Below are 21,601 nucleotides of genomic sequence, written 5' to 3' on the forward strand. Positions count from 1 at the left end.
AACGCAACAAGAGAAAGTAGTGCGTATTGGAAGGAAAGTGATGCATCGCTTTCCAAAATTATGTTCACTTAGACACCCTTAAGAGAGTCTGTGTTACCAATTGCTTTCACATGTCCTTAGAGGTTTGTTGGCAAACATTAGCGAACAAACAGCATTTCTTTAAAGGTCGGTATTATGTATCTTCCAGGCACATGGTGCCATTTTATACCACAGTCAAGTAACCATGTTACCTTCTGTTATAAAAATGCTATAGATCATATATGACTTGAAAGAAATTTGACTTCACAAATTAATGCTGTGGAATTGGGGCGTCTGTCTCTTTAAGAAGCTCCTATTCTTGCTGACACTCGGCTTTCAGGATCACAACAACATTTCTGTTTTTGTTGTCTAGTTTTCAGTGCAAATAAAAACTTGTTTTGTCTTTTTCACTTTGAAAAAGACAAAACTAACTTACGAGTAACTTTACAACAAGACCTAAAAACTTGTTTTATGTCAATAATGAATGAATATTGATTTAAAAAAAAGGTTCTAGTTCCACTGGCGGATTTTTTCACTTATAACATCGGACAAATTTAAATATTACAACTGGAAAAATCTGCTATTGGAAGTAGTTCTTTGTTTTTAATCAATATTCAAGAAGTATTCTCTTAAAACGAGCTCCTATATCTCCCTAAAAAGCTACTTGTAAGTTAATTTTATTTGATTTCCAGTGAACTAAGATATTTTTACTAGAAACTGGACCAAAAATAGTTGGTAAGATTTTGTGCTTTTTCAACGTGTGACTAAAACTTTTATACAGAGTGGCTCACAAATGAAAAAGAAGAAAAAAAACACCTGCCAAAGTGTCCAGTGTGTATAAAGCTAAACAGGTTAAACAAATGCAGGCACTTGTGTTTCTTGATATGGGCAGTTGCCCAGGGCTGCATTAGAAAAGGGCGGGGCAGCCAAGAACTGGTTGTGTCTTGAACAAGTTTACAGTGAACCACACTTTCTGGTGAATCCCGGAGGCTGTATTGCCTGCTTTTTGCTTAAAATAATAATTATAATTATAATAATAAATAATAAAAGTACAGTCAAAATAAAATGTAATTGGTTGAAGATTTTTGCCTCCAACCAAAACAATTCTTCTGGATTTTGTTAAAAATCATTTCCAAAATCAGTCTGGCCTGAATCTTGATTTAGAAATGTTGCAGAATATGAACCGGCAATAATCTTTCTGCGACTCTGCTTTTCTTTCCCCCTCTCCGTCTCTCCTCTCCTCCCCTCTCGTTTGAACCTCACCGTCAGCTCCGTGGCTTCGGCCTGCTGAGCGAGATCAGAGAACAGACAGGGTGAGGAGTGGGTGGAGGGAGAGTGGGGGTGTTTTAAGGGGGAGGTGCCAGGGCTTCCTGAGGGGGTTGCCTGTGTGAACGCTCCCTGAATGACAATGCTGCGCATCAGGGCCTCGGCAAGATTCCCTCAGCAGTGCACACACACACACACACACACACGCACACACACACACACACACCCACGCACTCTCCTATGGAGACGGGTTGGGGAAAGCTGCGTGGCCATGCAGCGGGAAGAAGAGCAGCAGGGGCATCCCGGAGAACGAGAAGGCAAAAAAACAAGGGGGGGGGAAGAGCGCAAAGCCGCAGACAGCTGCCACTCGATCGCTCCGATTATTGGCGGTCATCGATAAGAGCGTCGTTTGTCATCCGGCCGCGGCGTGTTTTCAATCACAGTCCATCTCGTCCCGCAGCGCCACCCCCACTCCACTCCACTCCCCCGTCTCACCATTTCACCACCACTACCACTCGCTCTCTCCTCTGCTGACAGCAGGAGCCGGACCTGATCGCAGTCGGTCCGTGAATCAGAAGATGAGCGACGATCCCGTTGTGACGTGAAAAAGAGACGCCAGCATTGTTCTGAGATGTAGAGTTTGATGAGCATTATCGTCATTTTATTTTTGTATAAGTAAAATTTTGAAGTCCCTGTTATGTATTTAGACTAAACTGCAGCACAATGTCGTCACATTTTGATCATTTTTGTGGTCCACTGGAATGAGAATCCGACTATGTGAGGCAGCTGAATTTCCTTCTCTAGATACTAATATGAAAGTGGCTAGGGCTGAAACGATTAATCGGTTATTGAAATTATCTTCAATTGTTAACTGAAGTGCACACTCAAAAAGGCGATTTGCTACACAGATCAACATATTCAGAGTAGCGTTTAAGCCAAAACTGTAACTATAAAACTAAAATTATATAAAACTATATATATACTGTATATCGGGTTCCAAATTAGCATGCAAATTGGATTGAAGTGTCATAAAGATAAAATGTTACTAAATTTCTAGATGGTGTTGTTTGTCAAGGCTCTTTGAATCACTATAATTAATTTCAGAGAGCTGGTTGATTAGTTTGTCTGGTGAACTCAGTTAAAGGAAATCTACTTGAAAACATTAGATATTTAACGAAAACTGAAGCGTTATCATCGTACTGTGAAGAGATTTGTGGCTGAGTCAGAACAAAGATGGGTTTGTACAGATAAAGACATAATGAGGAAGGTTTCTGTTAGACACATTCATCAGATTAAGAGAGCAGCTGTTAAAATGCCCTTACAAAGCAGCAAACAGGTATTTGAAGCTGCTGGAGCCTCTGGAACCTCAAGGTGGAGGATCCTCCAGAGGCTTGTGGTGAATGAACCTACTATTGGGCCCCTAACCAGAACTCACAAGCAGAAACAGTCCAGTGGGTCCAGCTTAACATGAAGATTAATTTTCAAACAGACTTGTTCACTGATGACTGCTGTGCAACCCTGGATGGTCCAGATGGACGCAGTAATTGGTGGTGGACGGCCACCACGTCCCAACACGGCTGTGACGTCAGCAAGGAGGTGGTGGAGTCATGCTGTGGGCTGAAATCATGGGGAGAGAATCATTGGTCGAACCCTTCAGAGTCCATGAAGGTGTGAAAATGACCTCAGCAAAGTATATGGACTTTCTGACTGATCACTTTCTTTCATGGTTCCAAAAGAAGAACCGAACCTTCAGTAGCAAAATCATCTTCATACATGACAATGAATGCTGCAAGGAATACCACTGTCATTGGAAAATCTGAGAAAATATCACTTGCATAATAATTTGGACCATGGTGTATATTATTATGCAAGTATTATATATATATATCGCATATGAGGTAAAAAGAACCTTCTTTGTCTGTAAATAATGTTCCAGCCAGAACTCCTCCAGTGGCAGTTTTAGCCTCACCCTGTTTAAATACCGGAAAACTTCTCCTCTTAAGAATCATTTGCTGGCCAGTTATTAATCAGTTAATCCAAGACGCAATAAACAGGTAAACTGTATTGGTGTAAAGTCAAGCTGAAAAGGTTGAGATTTTCACATGCTGATGCTAAAAGTATATTTTGTTGCACCCTGTGCGACAACTGATACACTGAAAGAATGCAATAAAATGTTTATTGTCTTATTGGAGAAAGGAATTGAGTTATTTGTTTATTTGCACCTTGTGACGCTTTTCAAAATTTGTATTAGAAAAGGCTGAAGTGGATAAATGAAAGAAGTCTGTAGAATTTGGCAAAATTTGTTATCCGGTTAATCTATTAATCATTTAATCACAGATTAATCGGATAAAATTAATCTTTAGTTGCAGCCCTAAAATTCACTCCACCCAAGTATTATGTTAACAAAGACAGAGATGCTGTGCAGAATGGAAACCAAACCGCAGGTTTACGTCGGGAAGCTCGTCCCGACACAATCCGGGCGCTCCTCTTCCGTGGAGTTTGTTGAGACTCCGTCTGGTTGCAAAATATTCATGCGTGGCTCGGCCTCGGATGATGCATCCCAGATATCCGCCATATGGCCCACTTCCATAGTTCCTCTAACAGCCCTTTGGAGTGGAAACAGAGCTTCAAACTCCGGGTGATGAACAGCCAAAACTGGTGCGGGAGGTTTGGGGGGGGGGGGGGACGAACGGCGGGTAGAGCTCGAAAACGGCTTTCTGAGAAGAAACAGATGGTGGGAGGTACAATAACTAACCCACCTGTGCACAATGCAGGTAATTGCTTCCAAAAGAAAAAGCACGGCGACATACGGTGCTTTAAACTCATTTATATTTGCTCAGCACTTTGGATGGCACCTGCAAAAGAGAAAACTTTTTTTTTTAAAAAAAACCTCAGAGGAATCTGTCGGTGGATGTTTCAGCACCAAGGACAGCGTCAACCGGGTTGGTTCGTTTTCACAAGGCCTCCTTCAACTGCTTCCTTACTTTGACTTGCGACACATTTAACATGCTGTTGTCCTTTTCCTTTAACTTATTATGACAGAAAACACACTTTTTGCAAACAGATCCATCTCCGTTTTGTCCTCTTTAGCCTCGCCCAACAGCTCAAGGGATTGCTTCAAAGCAGCTCGGAAGCCTGAGCCAAAGCTTCAAAAATAGCTTGGAGGAAGGAGAAATAACATGTTTCTTTTCATTTCCACCCAAGCAAACAAACAAAAACAACAAAAAAAAAACAGGACAAAGCTTAAAACTCTTGTCTTATTCCCTCTTGAAAGTTAGTTCTGCTTATTTGGCTGGCAGACATTTTACGACATTTATTAACTGGGAGACCATTCAAAATCACGCTGGCTAAAAACAATCCTGAATGGATGTCTTGAATTAGATTTTATTCCATCTTTAACTCAAAGACGGTTTGCAGGGAGCGACATTTGAACATACATTCGTTAGATTTGGCAGTGGATTCAGACTTGCATAACGGCGTCAAGGATGGAAATGGAAGGACAAAGTGTCTCTAACTTCTTTTGAGCCGCAGTGAACTGCAGAGCCATGCAAAGCTACTTATTTCCCGTCGGGTTTTCCCACATATTTTCACATATTCTCAATAAAAATGTCTTTTTTTTTTTTTAAGTAAGATGTAATGTTACAGACTGGGTATTTGCAACATTTCCGACCCAAAAAGTCACTTTTGAATTCAGTCCAGCTAAATAAAGCTTTTTTGTTTTGTCTTTTTTTTAGAGCCACAAATATTCCACAACCTTCTGGAAAAAGATAACTTATAAAGATAACAAATATTTAGAAAGCTTGTCATTTGTAAAGAAGCAAACACTTATCTATTGATATTTTCTATTTTTAGAAGGAAAAAAAAGACTAAATTCAGGCAAAAATATGGAAATATATATAATTTTATATAGCTTGTTGGTATATGTGGACAATTATTTAGGAAAACAATAAAAACAATTTACAACCAAAATATATTTTTTAAAATATGTACATTACTGGTACTTTTGCTACCAATTCTATTAAATAGACTGAAAAATCTGCTAATCATTTTGACAACGATCTGTGCAAACCATGTATGATTCACATAAAACACAGAAGACTTTAGTGAAATGAGAAAAGAATACAACTTTTTTTTTTTTTTTTTGTGGCAAAAAAATTGCTGAAATGTGAGTCTGTAGATGTGCAACGCTGGCAGAGAGACGTTTCCCCCCAAAAACTCATGCCAGTCACTAGGTGAGGTCAGCGTGTGAGAGGATCCCTGTAAATCTGCTACAGCGGAAATTTCACTGCGATCGACTTTAATTTGCCATATCAGGTTATTCCAATCAGCCACTCCCTCCGCTTATGGCGATTGCTTCTACAAAAAAGTCATGTGTAACTTCAAATATATCAAATTGGACATCTTCTTTTCTTGAGGTCTTAAGTAATGTTTGATGATTTGGCGTCTCTTTTTTTTTTTTTTTCAGTTTCCATTTGACTGAAAGGTGAGGCCGGACGTCGCACCTTGCCGCACAGGTGAAGCCGTCGGAGCGTAACTGCGGCGCGCTTTGGGGAGCGGGTTGGGAGGCGCCGTGCGTCGTGCGCTGCATGGCGCGGCCACGGATTTGCGCGTGGCGCTCGGTTCCCGTCAGACCGATCGGATGCTCGGAACGCGGCGCAAGCCCGACTTGAACGCGTTAAAGAAGAAGGGGGGGAAAAAAAACCCCAAAAGAAAAACCCGCAGGAGCATCTCCACTCGAAGGGGTCTTTCGTTTACAGTCTCCCTCCCCGCACCGGAGTCGGACTGACTATCGTTGGTTGACTTTCTCCCCGTGGGGGGTGGGGGGGGTTTTGAAGGAGCCGGGGGGGCGGGGGATGTGAGAGGGGCGCCGAAAAAAAAAAATCCTAAAGAGGGAAAGGGAAAAGGTAGCGCGCGCAAAAACGGCAACGGGGGAAGGGAGACGCGAAAGCGACGTCGGACCTGGCTGGCCGCCTCTTTCGGGTTTCAGGAACGTCGGGGAGGCGGGGAGGTGGGAGAGGAGAGGAGAGGAGAGGAGGCGATGCTGCTGGGCGGGGATGGTGCTCGGTTTCTGCCCGGCGGTGGAGGAGAAGATGCGAGCTGCTGTTCCGGCGCACCTGCACCGCCGCCGTCGTCGCGTTTTTCGACCGAGAATTGATGATGGTGGTGATGATGCTGCCGGCATCATCCGGATCCTGTTTGTCTGGGATTCTTGTTCCCCCAACTCTGGATTATAGATGATTATCGTGGACACTATCTCTTGATTTATTTATTTTGTTGTTGTTTTTATTTTTTTTGGTCTTGTCTTTATTTAATCAACTCGGGTTTTTTTTTTTTCTTCCTTCCTTCCCCTTCTTCTTCTTCTTCTTCTAATTTCTTTCACGCAAGGAAGAGATAGACTGGTAGACTTGAGGATCGGACTATTTTCATCTCCAAGTGAGCGCAATCACGCCCAAAAATCAGTGACCGACGCCTTGTAGAAGAGGAGGAGGAGGAGGAGGAGGAGGAGGAGGAGGAGGAGGAGGAAGAGGAGGAGGAGGAGGAAGAGGAGGAGGAAGGGGGGATGCCGCACCGTCCATTACCAAATATCAACAAATGTCACCAGGCTCGGATTTTGGGGAAGCCCCCCGTCGGTTGACGTCTTTGCGTGTGCGCGGAAAGCCGCGGCGGCGGCAGTGAAAGGTGGCAGCGGGAGCCACATCAAACACTGCGGATATATGGAACAAGAAGATATGAATTATTAAAGATTTCACTCTTATCTATTTCTATTTTTATCCGGCTGAGTGTGTGTGTGTGTTGGCGGGGAGGAAAAAAGAAGAAGAGGGAGAAGTAGAAGGGGGGTTCGGGGGAGGAGGAGGAGAGAAGGTGGAACCAGAGGGGGTTGGGGGGGGAAGACAACTGCAGATCCTGACAAGATGCAGGGAAAAGACGCAGTCTGGAGCCGGCCTGCTCGCTGGAGATGGATGCAATACTACTTCTCTCAATGCACAGCTATGCATTCTGATCGCGTCTGAGGTGATCGATTCATCCGCCTGCGTAGAAACGAGAAGCGACTGCTGACTTTTTTTTTTTTTTTTCTTGTTGGAGCGGCTTTTCCTGATCAAATATAATGAAATAAGAACAGCATGACAGAGAGAGGAGAAGAGAGGGCGATGCCTTGATAAAATATTCATTTATTTCCTCTGAGAGAACTGATTGTACAGAAATTATATAAACACATCGCCGTGTTTCATATCCCGTCATATTCCAAAAATACACGATAACTCGCTTTCCTTTCCTTCTCTTCTCTCTAATCCCATCCCTCCCTCCCCTCTTCTCTCGTCCTCCCAACACAAATGGAGGTGTCTTCTTGGCGCTGAAGACCTGGGGAAGGAAAAAAAACAAAAAAAAAACACAAACAAATAAAACAGATCTAGATAGAGCTGGAAGGACCGAAAGCGAGAGACAGACCCGAACCTCCATTCTGCATGTGTCTTTGGAGCCGAGGCTGATGGGGTGGTGGCATGTGGAGGTGTCACTCTGAGGTTTCCCCCCGGCTCCTTCCTAACCTCTGGCGTTTGGTGTCTGCAGAATGGCGCGCTTTGGAGACGAGCTACCCAACAGGTACGGAGGAGGAGGAGGTGGTGGTGGCGGTGGTGGCGGGGGTGCCGGCGGACAAGGGGGGCCCGGCCGCGGCGGCAGCAGGCAAGGTGGGCCCCCCGGAGCGCAGCGGATGTACAAGCAGTCGATGGCCCAGAGAGCCCGGACCATGGCCCTGTACAACCCCATACCCGTCCGGCAGAGCTGCCTAACGGTCAACCGCTCCCTCTTCCTCTTCAGCGAAGACAACCTGGTGAGGAAGTACGCCAAAAAAATCACCGAATGGCCATATCCTTTCACAGCGGGCCCACCAAGGTACCGGCGGGGGTGTGTTTGGCTGGAGTGCTTCGGCTTAAGGTGTGGCCTTAATGTGGCGGATGAAAGTTCGGAGTTGTGTTTCGATTTGACATTTAAAATGCTTGCGTGTGTATGCAATAAGCTTCTGCGATGCACTTTCTTGTTTGAGTTTCTTCTGAATGAATCGTTCTGCTGAAGACGATACTAGTCGCACTGATGAAGATGCATCGAGTTCTAGAGCATTTACCCAGTTAGCAACTTGTGTGTGTGTGTGAGAATGTGTGTTGGTTGCTGTCAGAGCTGAGTGCTGATGTCAGCATTACGAGAGCTTATAGCGCCACGCAACCAGTAGGTAAGGGAAATGGCTATTTCCCATCGTATCCGCTCTCTAACTACCACTGACTCTCTAGAAGTAGTTTATGGTTTATCCAGCAGAAAAACGACACACAAAAAACTCTGAAAGCTAATTATGAGAACACGGCGGCCTACTTATGTCTTAAATAATTTTATACAATTTGGGGCTGGAGACGGGCTGAAAAATGTATCGCAATATGTTTCGTATCAGCCGATACAGATAATTATTGAATAGTTTTGTTTTTAAATGCTGCCAAAGTTGGCAGTATTGTTTTGTGTTTAAGCAGTTATAAGGCATGAAGGCTAAACCTTTCATTGCTGCTGCAAGTTACTCAACAAGTTGTTGCTAGGTAACCAAAGAGTGAGCGAGTTAGTTGATGTCACACATGTTTACGCCAAACGCGTTTTGAGCGCCAGGTGCTTCTGGTTCACATGCAAAGTCGATGTGAAGGCGCGTTGAGGGTCGCTGCGGCGTGTTTGCCAAGAGCGTCCAACGTCCGAAGCCTGGTCCTCACAAGGGGAAACGTTGTTTTTGGGTCAGGGGTCAGATTTAGGACAAAGGTGTGAATTGAGTTTTGGTTAGGGTTAGGTATGTAATGATTAGGGCTAGGATAATGGTAAGGTTTAGGCTGTAGAAATGAATGGAAGACAATGGAAAGTCCCCACAAAGGTAGCCATGCAAACATGTGTGTGTGTGTGTGGGCGTGTGTGTGTGTGTGTGTGTGTGTGTGTGTGTGTGTGTGTGTGTGTGTGTGTGTGTGTGTGTGTGTGTGTGTGTGTGCGTGTGTGTGTGTTGGCAGTGGGGGTTGTGGTGAAAGAAAGTACCTGGGTGCTTAGGATGAAAGTGACTCTGAACTCCATTATTGTACCAAGATGACATGTTGTCTGGGAACTAAGATTTATGTCAAGTGATGTAAAGATTTAATGAAGAGTTAAAGCAGTAGAACAAGCAAGAAAATGTCTAAAAACTAAAAAAATAAAATAAATTTGGCATAAGCAGAAAAAAAGATACGTATTAGAAAAAAACTAAGCTACATATGTATGTTGCCTAGATACAAATAGATTTTGACTAGAGACAGGAAAGACACAACTCTTCATGTGTCAATAAAACTGATAACTAGTAGCAAGCGTAGATCAGATGCTAGCAGGTTTCAGTAGTTTTAAGTATTTGGTAGACAATGAACCAGTGGATATTAAACAATCAGATGGAGATGCTGGCAGTACCAAGGCTGGTATCAAGATCAGAAGTATCTTATGAGCTTCCTGATATTGTAGTTATGGTCCAACTCACAGATTAGTGTATGTTGGATACTTTAAGACCTAAAAAGCAGAGGGAGTAGGAACAAAATCACAAAACTAAGCAGCCAAAGATCAAGGTAAAAAATAAAAAAATAAAAATAAAGGTAGCAAATAAAGGAGACCTTTAGATCATGTTATATGTTATTCCCTCGTCAAAACATCCCCACTGTTGCTTTGATTTATTCATGTTTGTTTTAGGAATCCTTTAATCTCCCATGGCAACCATTCAGGGGTGCCTGAACGCTTGCTCATACTCCGTTTTAGAGCCTCAGTTCTTAGCTGAGCTTTTGCCTCACACAGAAACGCCTCCCCCACTCAGCTCCTCCAGACTAGCGGCAGCAGCAATTAGCAAACACCTGGTGGAAGTGCAAGTCTGCTGAGTGTAATATACAACTACAACGCTCCTAAGAATGGTTGTAAACAGCATCGGCATGGAGAAACGTTGTTTTGATGGCAAGCCGAAGGGGAAGGTCTGTAAGGGCAGCAGCTTCTTAAAGAGACGGAAGCCAATTTCAGGTGTTTGATGGAAAATCAAATTGCACTTAAAGGGACATTTTCCAGGCACAGAGTGCCATGTTATAGCACAATCAAGTTACTATGCCACCTTCAGTTGTTATAAAAATGCTAAATATTTCAAATGTGACTTAAACAAAATTTTACTTAGTAATTTAACACCTTGAATTTGGGCCTCTGTCTCTTTAAGAAACTCCTGCTTCTTTCTGAAAGGAAGTCATCACAACACGGCTCCTTTATTAACCCTTTAACTACGTCTTTACCAGCGTTGCACTGAGAAGTAACTTGTATAATGAGCTCAGTAAATGCGTAGCTCTGCCAGGTGTTTGCTAATTGCTGCTGGCTAGTCTGAAGGGGCTGAGTAGGGGAATCATGGCAGAGAGCTGCTCTGTGAGGTGAAAGCTGGGAAGCTTGGAAACTGCAGCTCATAGGAGGAACTGTGCCTCAAAGGCATTTAGCACAGCTGAAATTAAAGGATTTCTCAAACATGCATGAAAGAATCAGCAACACTCCAGGTATGTTTTTGATGAGGGAATAACATTATAACACGATGTAAAGCTCAAAAAAAGTTTATTTTAAATAAACATCTAAAAGTACAGAGTTACTTGATTGTGCTATGAAATGGCACTATATATGCCTGGCAAATACATAACACCCTTTTCCCCCCACCATCCTCCCTTAAATTAAGATTTGAAGAGAGAAGCATCAACTGTGTCACTACTACACTAGACATGTTTCCCTGAGAGATCACACTAGCATTAAATGCTAGCTCAAACTACATTCTGGACGGTTAGCTTCTTCAGAACCATGAAGTTTGACTTTCATTGTTCTGCTCTGTTGTCGCTCATTTTCAGGCAGTCTTTATTCACCACAACTGCTTACTTACTCAGATTAACGGAAAAATAGAAAATAAAACGGACATCAGTACTTTCCGCAGGCAGCTCTGGATCTTACTTTGCACTGGAAGTGAAATCGGTCTTGAAAATCTTAGCAGTTTTTTTTTTTTTTTTTCACTTTTTTGACATGTAAAAAAAGTATTATTAAAAATTGAATCAATTAAGAGCAGGTTAAAGTGTTTACAATGTTCACTTTCTGATCTGAAAATGAACTGAGCATATCCCATCATGCCACCATCTGTGCAGAGCCGGGCTGTGTCGGCTGCCAGATGCTGTGGCTTCTTTCACACGAGGCCCAAAGGACTTCATTATACCTCCCTTCCCTTCGCCAGTACTTTCACATTCCCTCTCTACGCTCCTTTCATGTTCGCCTCTCCACCGCTCTTCTTCCCCCTGTAACCTGTTTTCTTTAAATGTACCCTCCTCCATCTTCTTCCACTTTTAAAAAAAATATGATTACCTGTTTTACGCAACTGCCAAACTCTCCTTATTTTAGTTAATTCAGGGCATCATAATTTGCAGTGTAAAAGTGGATGGAAATAATAATAAAAAAAGTAAATAAATATGTAAGGTATTATAAAAGTTAAGCTTAATCTCCATAGGGCTCAGATTTTAGAGAATTCAGAGACTGGACCTTGACTAGACCACTGTAGCAACCAGCTTTTTATAGAGGGGCTCTTACCTCCATTCTGTCTCCTTCATTGATGTTTGACTTTAGTGATTGTTTTTGTAACCGTGGATTGGCAAAGAAATTCAAATTTGGACTCAGGCTAACCTCAGAAATGTTTGATGAGTTTTCCTACGTCGCAGTATTAGCAGCAAACTTAAATCGGTGGATTCTTCCGTGTCACGGGAAGTTATGTCCTCTCCAAAGCCAGCTACTGATCTGATTAATGACAGGCTGGTGCCAGTAACTTTTTTTGTGACTTTATTTCATCTGGTGCCGGTAACTGGGTGGCCGTCACTCACGTACCTGTAGCTTCCGTTGACTTTGGAAAGGCTGGTGACTAGCATGACTCGGCTACCTCGGCTGGTCACCCACTGGATTGGTTACTTCCTCTGCTGTCCATTAGCATGAATAGCCTAGCATTAGCCTTGCGTGGGCTAGCATTATCCTTAAATAGACTTCCAAGTAGCATAGGCTAGCATTAGCATTGGACTGGCTAGTATTAGCCTTGGAGAAGCTACCAACTAGCATGCCTTGGCTGGTCACCGACTGGTTCTCCTAATTCCTCTACCGTCCATTAGCACAAATAAGCTATCATTAGTTTTGTATTGGCTAGCATTAGACTCGGGTAAGCTGATAACTAGCATGAATGGAATATTCTGCTGGCTTCCTTATTTTTGAAGAGCAGCTAAAAGACACGGGCTTTAGTTTCCCATGACGTTTTTCCCCAGGGAAGCAAAAAGTCATGGGTTACTAAAAGCCAAAACAAGGAGGGGAAACTATATTTATTTCCTCAGTATTGTTTCCAAAAGTGCAGCAACAAATGTTTGTGAAAAATGAAACAAAAACTTTCAATGTGACGTAAATTCCACCACTAAATAAATGTACTTAAGCTAAATGTTGGATTTAAAAATAATCATGTGTGAGATTAAAATACAGTAATGGAATAGTTGTTTAATAGTTGTTGTTTTGTTTTTTTAACTATCTTTAACAGGAATTTCAATGATTCTGAAGGGCATTGTAATAGGAGAGCTGTTATGTAACATGTAAAAGTTGAAAATTATTTAATCTTATTTTTGATGTTTTGGTGTCTCTAGTTTCTAAATGGCAGAACACATAAAGGGTTGGTTGGTCGCTATTCACTATTTTCTCTTATCTTACTTAGAACTGCAAAAAGCAAGAGCTCTCACTTCCTGCTTTCAAAAAAAAACAGGAAGTATTCCTGCTTTTGTCTCCTTTTATTAATGTCTTTATTCTGGAGAACAAAGACATTACTGTTTATTTTGTTGGCCAAGGACCATCAGATATGGTTACAGCATTATTATGTGAATGTTGTGCTTGTTCTTTTTTTTTTTTTTCTTTTTTCCATTCTGTGTCACTCTCTGACCATCTGCTCTGAGCGGTCATTGTCTGTGTGAGTTTCACGCTTGCTCAGCTGGATCCTGGCCACGCTGCTTGGTATCTCGTGAGGAAAAGGACATGTGGAGAGAGGTAGATACTAAGTAACACAGAAAGAGAGAGAAAATGAGAGGCAGTGGACACCAAAAACCTTCACCAAACACTGAAAAACAACGATCGCTTTCAGTAATAGTTTGTCGTCAAGACTCTTTAAATGTAATAAATGTACAGAGCTGATATTCAGTCTTAAAAATATGTGTAATTCTTGAATTCCCAACCATTCCCCCCCCTAAAAATAAGCATACTTTAATCATTTTTGTTTTATTTTGGAATGAAAAAGTATTTTCAGCAAGTCGGTTTTATTAAAATGTAAACGATAAATATATTTTCAAACAAGAAAGTGTTGCGCGAGGAATGCTGGAATATCAAAATCTATCGCCAAAGAAGATTTAAAATCCTCTCTGGTATATTCTGATGTTTTGTAGAATCCACAGAAATGCTGTGTGTTTAGTATTTGTCTGCTTTTAGTCTAAAAAGACTAAAAAGACAACTTACCACTAATACTGAGATTTTGCAAAGTCAGTATTAGTTGTGTGTTAACATATGCTTTAAATTGTCCGAGTTTGCAATGTTCACTTACTTAATATTAAAATACTATTGAAAAGTTCACTTACCTCAGCAACTTAACTTACTACGTCAACATGTCATATATGGAGTATTTCATTACAGACTGATGTTTTCAAGCCTTTATTTCTATTAATTATGATGATTTTCTGCTTCCAGCTAAACAAAAGCATCAGAATATCACACCAGATCAATAAAAAAGGCATTTTTATTATACTAATCTCAGCTTAATGAAAAGTATGTTTTATTCCTGCTTAAAGGTTATTTAAAAAAAGCTACCGTTAATGTTGCAAATGAGTTATTTCTAGCCTTTAGGAGACCAAATGCTGCGTTGTCCCTGGATATTTGTACTCAAGAGATTTGTGTTTCTGGTTGTTTTCAGGCTGAAGCTTTATTTTATTTATTTATTTTTTTTTTTTTTTTGGGCAGCTGAAACAGAATAAATTGTTATGAATTTTGGCACTTCTTTCAAAGCCACAGTACAAAAGAATCCTGTCGTGTTGTATCGCAGGAACTGGTGCCACAATTAGCTATGCAAGTCTCTCAACTATTGGGACAGAAAGGACTAATTTCAGACTGATGATGCTCTAAACAGTCATTGGCTCGGAGCGGTCGTTGGCAGGTCAGAAACAAATAAAAAAAGAGGCATATTTCACGTTCCTTACATGCATCAAACCTGCGTTTCTTTATAGCGTGTTGACATTTTGATTGGAGGTAGTTGCAAAGATCATTGCAATATTAGTGTTTGTAATATCACAACAGCAAAGGAGGCTGCTTAAGGTTTATTTCAGGTGCTGCATTAGAAGTCTGGACTTTGGTTGTCCTCCCTTACAGATCCACACGATGACACTCAGGTATGTTGATGGAGACATTGTGATGAAAGAAAAGAGAGTAAAGAGAGGAAAATGTCATCGCACTTTTTATTTTTAGCGGTCTCCTGATGCAGCTTTTCAAAATTCCGATACGATACCAATATCGCAGCTCTCAGTATTGACTGATACTGATACCGATACTCGATGCGATATCAGAACGAATCGTGCAGAGATGTATTGCTTATTTTGTAATGTGGAAAGTTAGAAAATCATTGATCAAGTGATACTACCCAGAAAATAATAATCGACAACAATAGGTAGAAGAACAAGTGACCCATTTATTATTAACTAATAAGTTAATAATACAAGTGGTGCTGGTTAGAAATCCTGGGGCGGACTAAATGCTGGAGTGGAGTGCTATAACATTGGCATGCTTATATCGAAGATTTTAGATTTTGTCTGACATCTGACCAAATATCCGATATTGATATCTGATCTGGACACTCCTAGCCATTTGTAATAATTCTGTGTTCCTGTAATGTTTCATAACGAATCATATCCCCAATTCTGTGTGTTTTTAAAACATCCGTCTTCCTGTCTCTCATCTCGGAACTAACTTGCCAATTTTCTCCTGTCGTGTGTTAAGTGGTTGAACACATAGAAAAACGATAACCCTCTATTTTTCCACAAAAGGGTTTCTAACAGCCTGAAGGCTCAGATTGTGGTAGGCCCGAAATTAGCAGCGTGCCTCGTCTGTTGGTCGAGTTTGACTAAACGCTTACGTAAGCTTAAATAAACACACGCATGATGCACGAGCACACACACAACCTGACAGATCAGCTTGTGGATTGGCTTCATCTGCCCAGCTTGGAGCAACGCTCCCGGCTGATGGCGCTCCGAGCGCGCTGCGTGTTTGTGTGTCTGTAGGGGTGTGTGTGCGTGGGCGTGTGTGGATGTGTGTGTGTGTGTGTGTTGGGAGCAGGTGATACTATAACACCTGTTCACTAGTATCACTAACCTCAGGGGGCGTTGGAGCACAAACACACGCTCTCAGACACACGCATGGCCGAGTCAGTGGAGCTGAGTTGTTGGCAGGAAAAAAAAAAAAAGCCCCAGTTGGGATTTTCACGCTTCACTGTGCAATCTCTTTCTCTCTGCAATGTATCCTAATATATCCTGGTGATACAATAGCACAATCTGTGGTTTTAACACCATAAGTCATAACTGGGTCTGTAACGATACTTTCACCAAGTAAAGTAGTCCTGTAGTTAGATGTTTTGGATTCTTCAGTCACAAATTCGCTTCTGTGATTCGTCTATGGCCTTTTGCTTTTGCTGTGGAATAATTTTTTTTTTTTTTTTTAAATCAGTTTTTTCTTTAACAAATCGATTAGCTATGTAAAATATTTGTCGCATCAAATCCTGCAGCTGCTAAAAACTGATACCACGGGGCGTGCTGTGGTGGCGCAGGGGGTTAGCACGGCCCACGTTTGGAGGCCTTAGTCCTCGACGCGGACGTCGCGGGTTCGACTCCCGGTCCCGACGACCTTTGCCGCATGTCTTCCCCCCTCTCCTCCCCCTCCTTCCTGTCTGCCTACTGTCGAGAAAAAATACGAGCCGCAAAAACTCTTCGGATAAAGAGTTTTTTTCGGAGAAAAAAAAGAAAAAAAAACTGATACCACTCCATTTTTGTTTACATTTCATTAGGACGGAAGTTGGGCACAGTGTCTTCTTCAGGGGTTTTAATGTCGTTTCCTTCTGTGGTTCTCGGAGGAGGGGAAGAGTTTTTTCAAAGCACCTTAATCGTTTGAAACAATGCAGTGTGAAAACGAATCGCAGCAGCTTGAAAATGTAACAAATGTTGTAGGCTGGTGCCCAGTCGAACCGACGCCACCGGACCATCAGGTGTGAGAACACCCTCAGAGTCAGATTTAGGTTGAGATCCACAAATGAGATGCTAACTTCACCGTTGTTAGCCAAATACCCAGCTGCGTTTTTTGTTTTTACAGGCCTTACAGTCTTGTCCGTCACTCTGTCACCATTTATTTTTTAGTATAAATCATCCAAAATGCTTCCGTATGAGTTGTGAAGGCTCCTTACAATCCAACAGAAAGTCATTCAATCCCATTTTGAATTTGGAAAGGATGGCAGCCGTTTAAAAACCTCAAAGTTTGGCAGTGATCTATATTATATATTTACAAAATGCTCTGCCCCTTATAGCAATCCTATAAATCGCTAACAGAAAATGCTAAATACAGTTTAAAATTTCAATTTCATAAATGATTTTGTCATAGCTTCGAAATAGTGATACTTTTCTCCACAGTGACTAGTCTGACACCTTGACCTTGAGATTGCCTCAATTTCTAAAAGAAATGTGTGTCTGGCAGAAACCACAGAAAAAAACCCAAAAAAACCACACATGCCATTATTTTAGCTTCCTAAAATAAGCTAAAAGTTCATAGCTTCTTAAGAGGTACACAATTGCCTTAATTGGAAATCAGCAACAGAATTCTGATTGGTTCTTGTCTAAACTTTAATCTGACTTTCCTGCTATGGGAAAAGGGGAAAAAAATGCTGTTTTAGTGAAGTTAAAAACTAAATAAAACTAAAACAGAAAAAGAAACTTGAGCTGAGAAATAGATTACACCTGTGTATAAAATCACCAATATGTTAAGTATTGGTCTTTAACATCTCGACAGCCCAGCACCATATGGTTGTTTTGACAGAACTCTACTCGCGATATGTGATCCTTACAGGCTATTCCCTCGGCGTGAGGGTGTGTGGGTGTGTGTGTGTGTGTGAGAGTGTCTGTCTGCATCACACCGTGGTGAAATCTGATTCCCCTGCTGTCCTCTCCTCAACTTTGTGTGCCGGCTGTTCCCGTTGTGCTACGCGCTGATGCCCGGCGTACGTACGAGTCGGCTATCTGAGTGAGAATAACCGGAGAAGTTACGCGGAGAGAGTGCTTTTCGCCTCCGAAATTGGAGGAGAGGAAACATAAACGGAGGGATCGACGAAAAGCAAAGCGGAGAGTGACGGATTAGAAAGCCAGTGACAAATGAAAGAAAGACGGAGGCAAAGATGTGTTTGAAGGTGATAAATGGCATTGATAAAAACCCAACTGAAGGTCAACTATTCTTAGTTGCAGATGTGCGTACAACAACTCCGGCTCCCTTCGGAGATGTGCTTGTTCCTAATATAGTTTCCGCATGTAGGACTGCGTCCCAGGAGGCCAGCTTCTACATAATGGCCTACGTTACGCATGCTCACAACGGATGAAACCCAAACAGGAACCTGCACTGTTAAAACGATGCCTGCGTGTGTGTGTGCGTGTGTGTGTGCGTGTGTGTGTGCGTGCTGCACGAGGACTACACACACCCTGCTACGGATATTTATGTCACATGTGCTTACAGATGGGTGTAGTGAACAGCTTTGTTAGAGCGGAGAGAAAATATGATGACTTGGCGTAGGATAACTCAGAACCACGTTGGACTCTCGGTTAACTTACCTCGGCTGAACCTTTACAGGCTTTGCCTTTCTCACCAACACCTCAGCGACGATCGGGCTAAAGAGCCGCTTGTCATGTGACGATGTTAAAATCCAACTCTGCCCTTTTTGCTGAAAAAGTAAGAATGCTTCTTGCTAAATGATTATTTGATTAACGTCGAGAAGTTGCAATCGTGGATGTTGAGCAACATTTCAGACACATTTCACCACCGCCGAAAAAACCTGCCAACTTGTAGGCCTGGAAGCTTTATGCGACTTAATGGAAATATTCGCAAAACTAGCCAAACGGATAAATAAATAAATTCAATGCGAATTGACAGAGAAAATATATTAAAATAGGTGAAAGTAGAGATGGGAGGACAATCTCTGAGGAGAATAGAGGTGGACAGCCACAGTGCTTTCCCCCCATGTTGAGTCTGTGATCTACATTCAATCTGCGCTCTGTGAATTATTGATTGGCCTTTAGCCAGCCGGTGTGTTGGCGTGTGTGTTTGTGTTTGTGCTAATATTCTACTGGTGAACAGCACAGTTGGATTTCTATTTTTTTTCTTCCCCCCTCGCTTTATTCTTTTGACGAACAAGGAGCGTCAGATGTGAAGGAGAGTCTGGGACACGGTCGGGCACGTTTACATCCCACATGCAAAGTCAAACATCCACACACATTAAAACACCAACGACGAACAGGTTTGTTGTTGTTTTCGCAGCAGGATGTGTAAATATTCAAATCGGGACTTTAATAGTCATCTTGGAGAGTATATCTTTAATTCAAAACCAACCATCTCCTCTTAAGATTTGCGTATTCGTAGCTTTCATAGATTCGCGTTCTTTGTGTTTGGTCAGCGTTTCTTTAGAGCACCTGCACAACGTCTGCACCCATCTGACAAACCCCCCCCCCCCCCCCCCCCCCCCCCCAAAAACATCATTAATAACAAAAGGCATTGTTTCTCTGATGATCACCTGTTTCTCTAATTTTATCTCACCTTTTTGATAAATATACTAAATACATCTGGCATTTTGCCTCTGAGGGGACTGGTTGAAATCTGTTTTGTAACGTGGCACTTTGTTCACTGTACGGAGGTCTCAATCGTGTGCATTTCCATTTGTTGTGTAGTAACAATAGTTCCCCAGTGCTCTCCGTCATTTGGAAACCCTCCGTAAGTTCAAAGACAACTGGTGCTCTGCAATCTAATACTGTTTACTGGAGTGGTTGTTTCACAGGAAGTAAGGGCTCTCCTCATTATCTGCCGTTCCAGCCACTTGTCCATATTATAGCTTCTTAACAATGGAAAAAAAAATTGTTTGTATTCATTCAAAGATATTCCATGGCTGCTTCCTCATGCATCTTTCTCTCCCAACCCAATTGGACACGATAATAATAATCACACGATAATTGATATCAAACATCAGTTAAGACGATACGATACAAAATATCGGTTTAATAATTGATGAAGTGGTTTTTCGGCTCCATTTCTGTTTTGTTCTTCATCCACAGCCAGCCTGAGGCAATTGCCAGTTTAGCAGCTGCTTAGGCCTCCAAGAGCACCATGATAAAATCTCTAAAAATATATATGTAAAATAACGTTGAAAATGCAAATTTAATGTTATTACACATGGACAAATGATGCATTTCTATATTACTTTTATAGTTGTTACAAAAATTATATGTTTATTTCTTGCTGCTGTTGGGATATACAAGCTATCCAACTTGTTAGCTTGTTTACTGCAAATTCATTGTTTATCAGCTAGTGTTACTTTCAGGTAAATAAAATATTATAATAAACTTAAAGGGACAGAATGCAACTTTTATTAAAAAAAATATATTTTTACATACATTGTTTGTTAAAACTCTCACCTTGTTGTGACAGTCTAGTTTGAGATGGATAATCTGTGAAAAGATCAAACTCCTCCACTTCCTTCCTGTGCTGCTATTGCTGTTTGAAGAAATGCACCGCTCCCGACTAAAAACAACCAATCAGAGCCAGGAGGCGGGCCTTAGCGTTGTCAATCAATCTCATGTACTCACATTGAATGTGCTAATGGTAGCAAAATAACTTTCCATTTCCGAGTAACTGTTTATCCACCGTTATCAGTGGCCATGCTAACTAGTAACTAGCCTTAGCATTCATGACAGGCATTGCTAGCTGCAGCGTAGCAGAGAGCAAGTTGGAGAGAGGAGGGGATTGACGGTTCTTAGACACGTCTCTGGGCTCGGATTGTTTTTTTCAAGTTCGCACTGGGACAGGGCATACGTGTCTGCCTCATGCCAATCTGTCATGACAAAGTGACAGTTAAAATATTTCTTTTAAGGTTAAAATCAACGGCCATTATAAAACTGGTATGATATGAAAAAAAGTCTTGGACCGGCCCTGCTCTTCATCAGTTTGTTGTTTGCGGCTAGTTTTGCTAGCTGTGCAGAGAAATGCTTTTGCTTGGAATGAAGAATTTCAATGTGATGCATGTTAATGTTTATCAGAAAATGACTGAGGTTCAGAGTAGACACAATGAGGAAAGAAGGAACATCACTGTGTCTTTAAGTCCGCCACTAGAACTGATTATCAAAGTAGCGCGTATGCTGGGAATTATCTCCCTGATGACAATTATTAAAGTAATTATTTTTAATTGAACAGCAAGAGCACTTTATTTGAGGTCTAATAGATGGGAGGAATGCTGAGGTGTGCCTTTGAAAAGTGGGCAGTATTCCAGCACAACTGGAATACTGCAAAAAAAAAAGAAAGAAAAACTGATTCCCCTCATCTGTTCTTCTTTCTTTCACGTCATCTCTTCCCCGGCCCATCTCTCCTCTTCCTCCTCTTCCGCTCCTCTCGGCTCTCGATCGTTTGGCTCCGTTTCCCCCTCGTCCTCTCCTCTTCTCCACTGCAGTGCGAAGAGCGGATCGGAGGCAAGAGAGGAGGGAAAAGAGAGCCGATATGCAGAGAGGGTGGCGAAGAATATGCAGGGAACAAAAAAAGAAAAGAAAAGCGGAAACTAAAAGGTGTTGTGACAGGCTCCATATGTGTGTTTTTGATCTGAGCTGGTTGCTTTCTCTTGCAGCCCAGGGCGCCTCTCCCCTGAAACAGAGCCAAGTGCAGGCATCTGTATGTGTTTATCTGCGTGTGTGTGGGGGCAAATGTGTGTAGGTGTGAGTTTGATGCTTGTGTGTGTGTGTGTGTTTGCTGTTTGTGTTTATGCATTTGTGTGAGTGAATTGTATTCTGATTTTTGCGCATGAGCAGAAAGAACAAGTGTTCAGCAAAGCTAATTTAAAGCTAATTCTTGCTTTACCATACACTAAAACTCTCAAATATATCAAAGTCTCATTGGAAACATACAGCTACATTTCTTGCTCCAGCTGCTAATGTTTTTCTGACAGAGAAAT

General features: G+C 41.8%; 1 protein-coding gene and 1 long non-coding RNA gene across 21 annotated transcripts in view; one reads left to right on the forward strand and one right to left on the reverse strand.

The window, feature by feature from the left end:
• Positions 1-6,141: 6,141 nt before the first annotated feature.
• The window catches only part of cacna1ab (calcium channel, voltage-dependent, P/Q type, alpha 1A subunit, b), a 135,010-nt gene continuing 119,550 nt past the window's right edge, over positions 6,142-21,601 (forward strand). For 19 of the 20 annotated variants that reach the window (XR_004339299.1, XM_032562978.1, XM_032562988.1 and 16 more), the window contains exon 1: positions 7,642-8,148. Coding sequence is in view for 19 of the 20 variants with exons in the window: in XM_032562978.1 (XP_032418869.1) it covers positions 7,853-8,148 (296 nt within the window). In the remaining variant the exon portion in view is untranslated. Of the gene's footprint in view, positions 7,297-7,641; positions 8,149-21,601 lie in introns of those variants that run through there. The other variant, XM_032562979.1, reaches the window with a different exon arrangement.
• LOC116720014 (uncharacterized) lies at positions 7,345-7,873 on the reverse strand. The gene is made up of 2 exons (XR_004339300.1): positions 7,738-7,873; positions 7,345-7,644 (listed from the first exon to the last, which is right to left on the reverse strand). It is a non-coding gene; the product is annotated as an uncharacterized LOC116720014 (long non-coding RNA).

This window comes from Xiphophorus hellerii, chromosome 5 (genome assembly GCF_003331165.1).
Source record: "Xiphophorus hellerii strain 12219 chromosome 5, Xiphophorus_hellerii-4.1, whole genome shotgun sequence".
NCBI classification, from domain to species: Eukaryota; Metazoa; Chordata; class Actinopteri; order Cyprinodontiformes; family Poeciliidae; genus Xiphophorus; species Xiphophorus hellerii.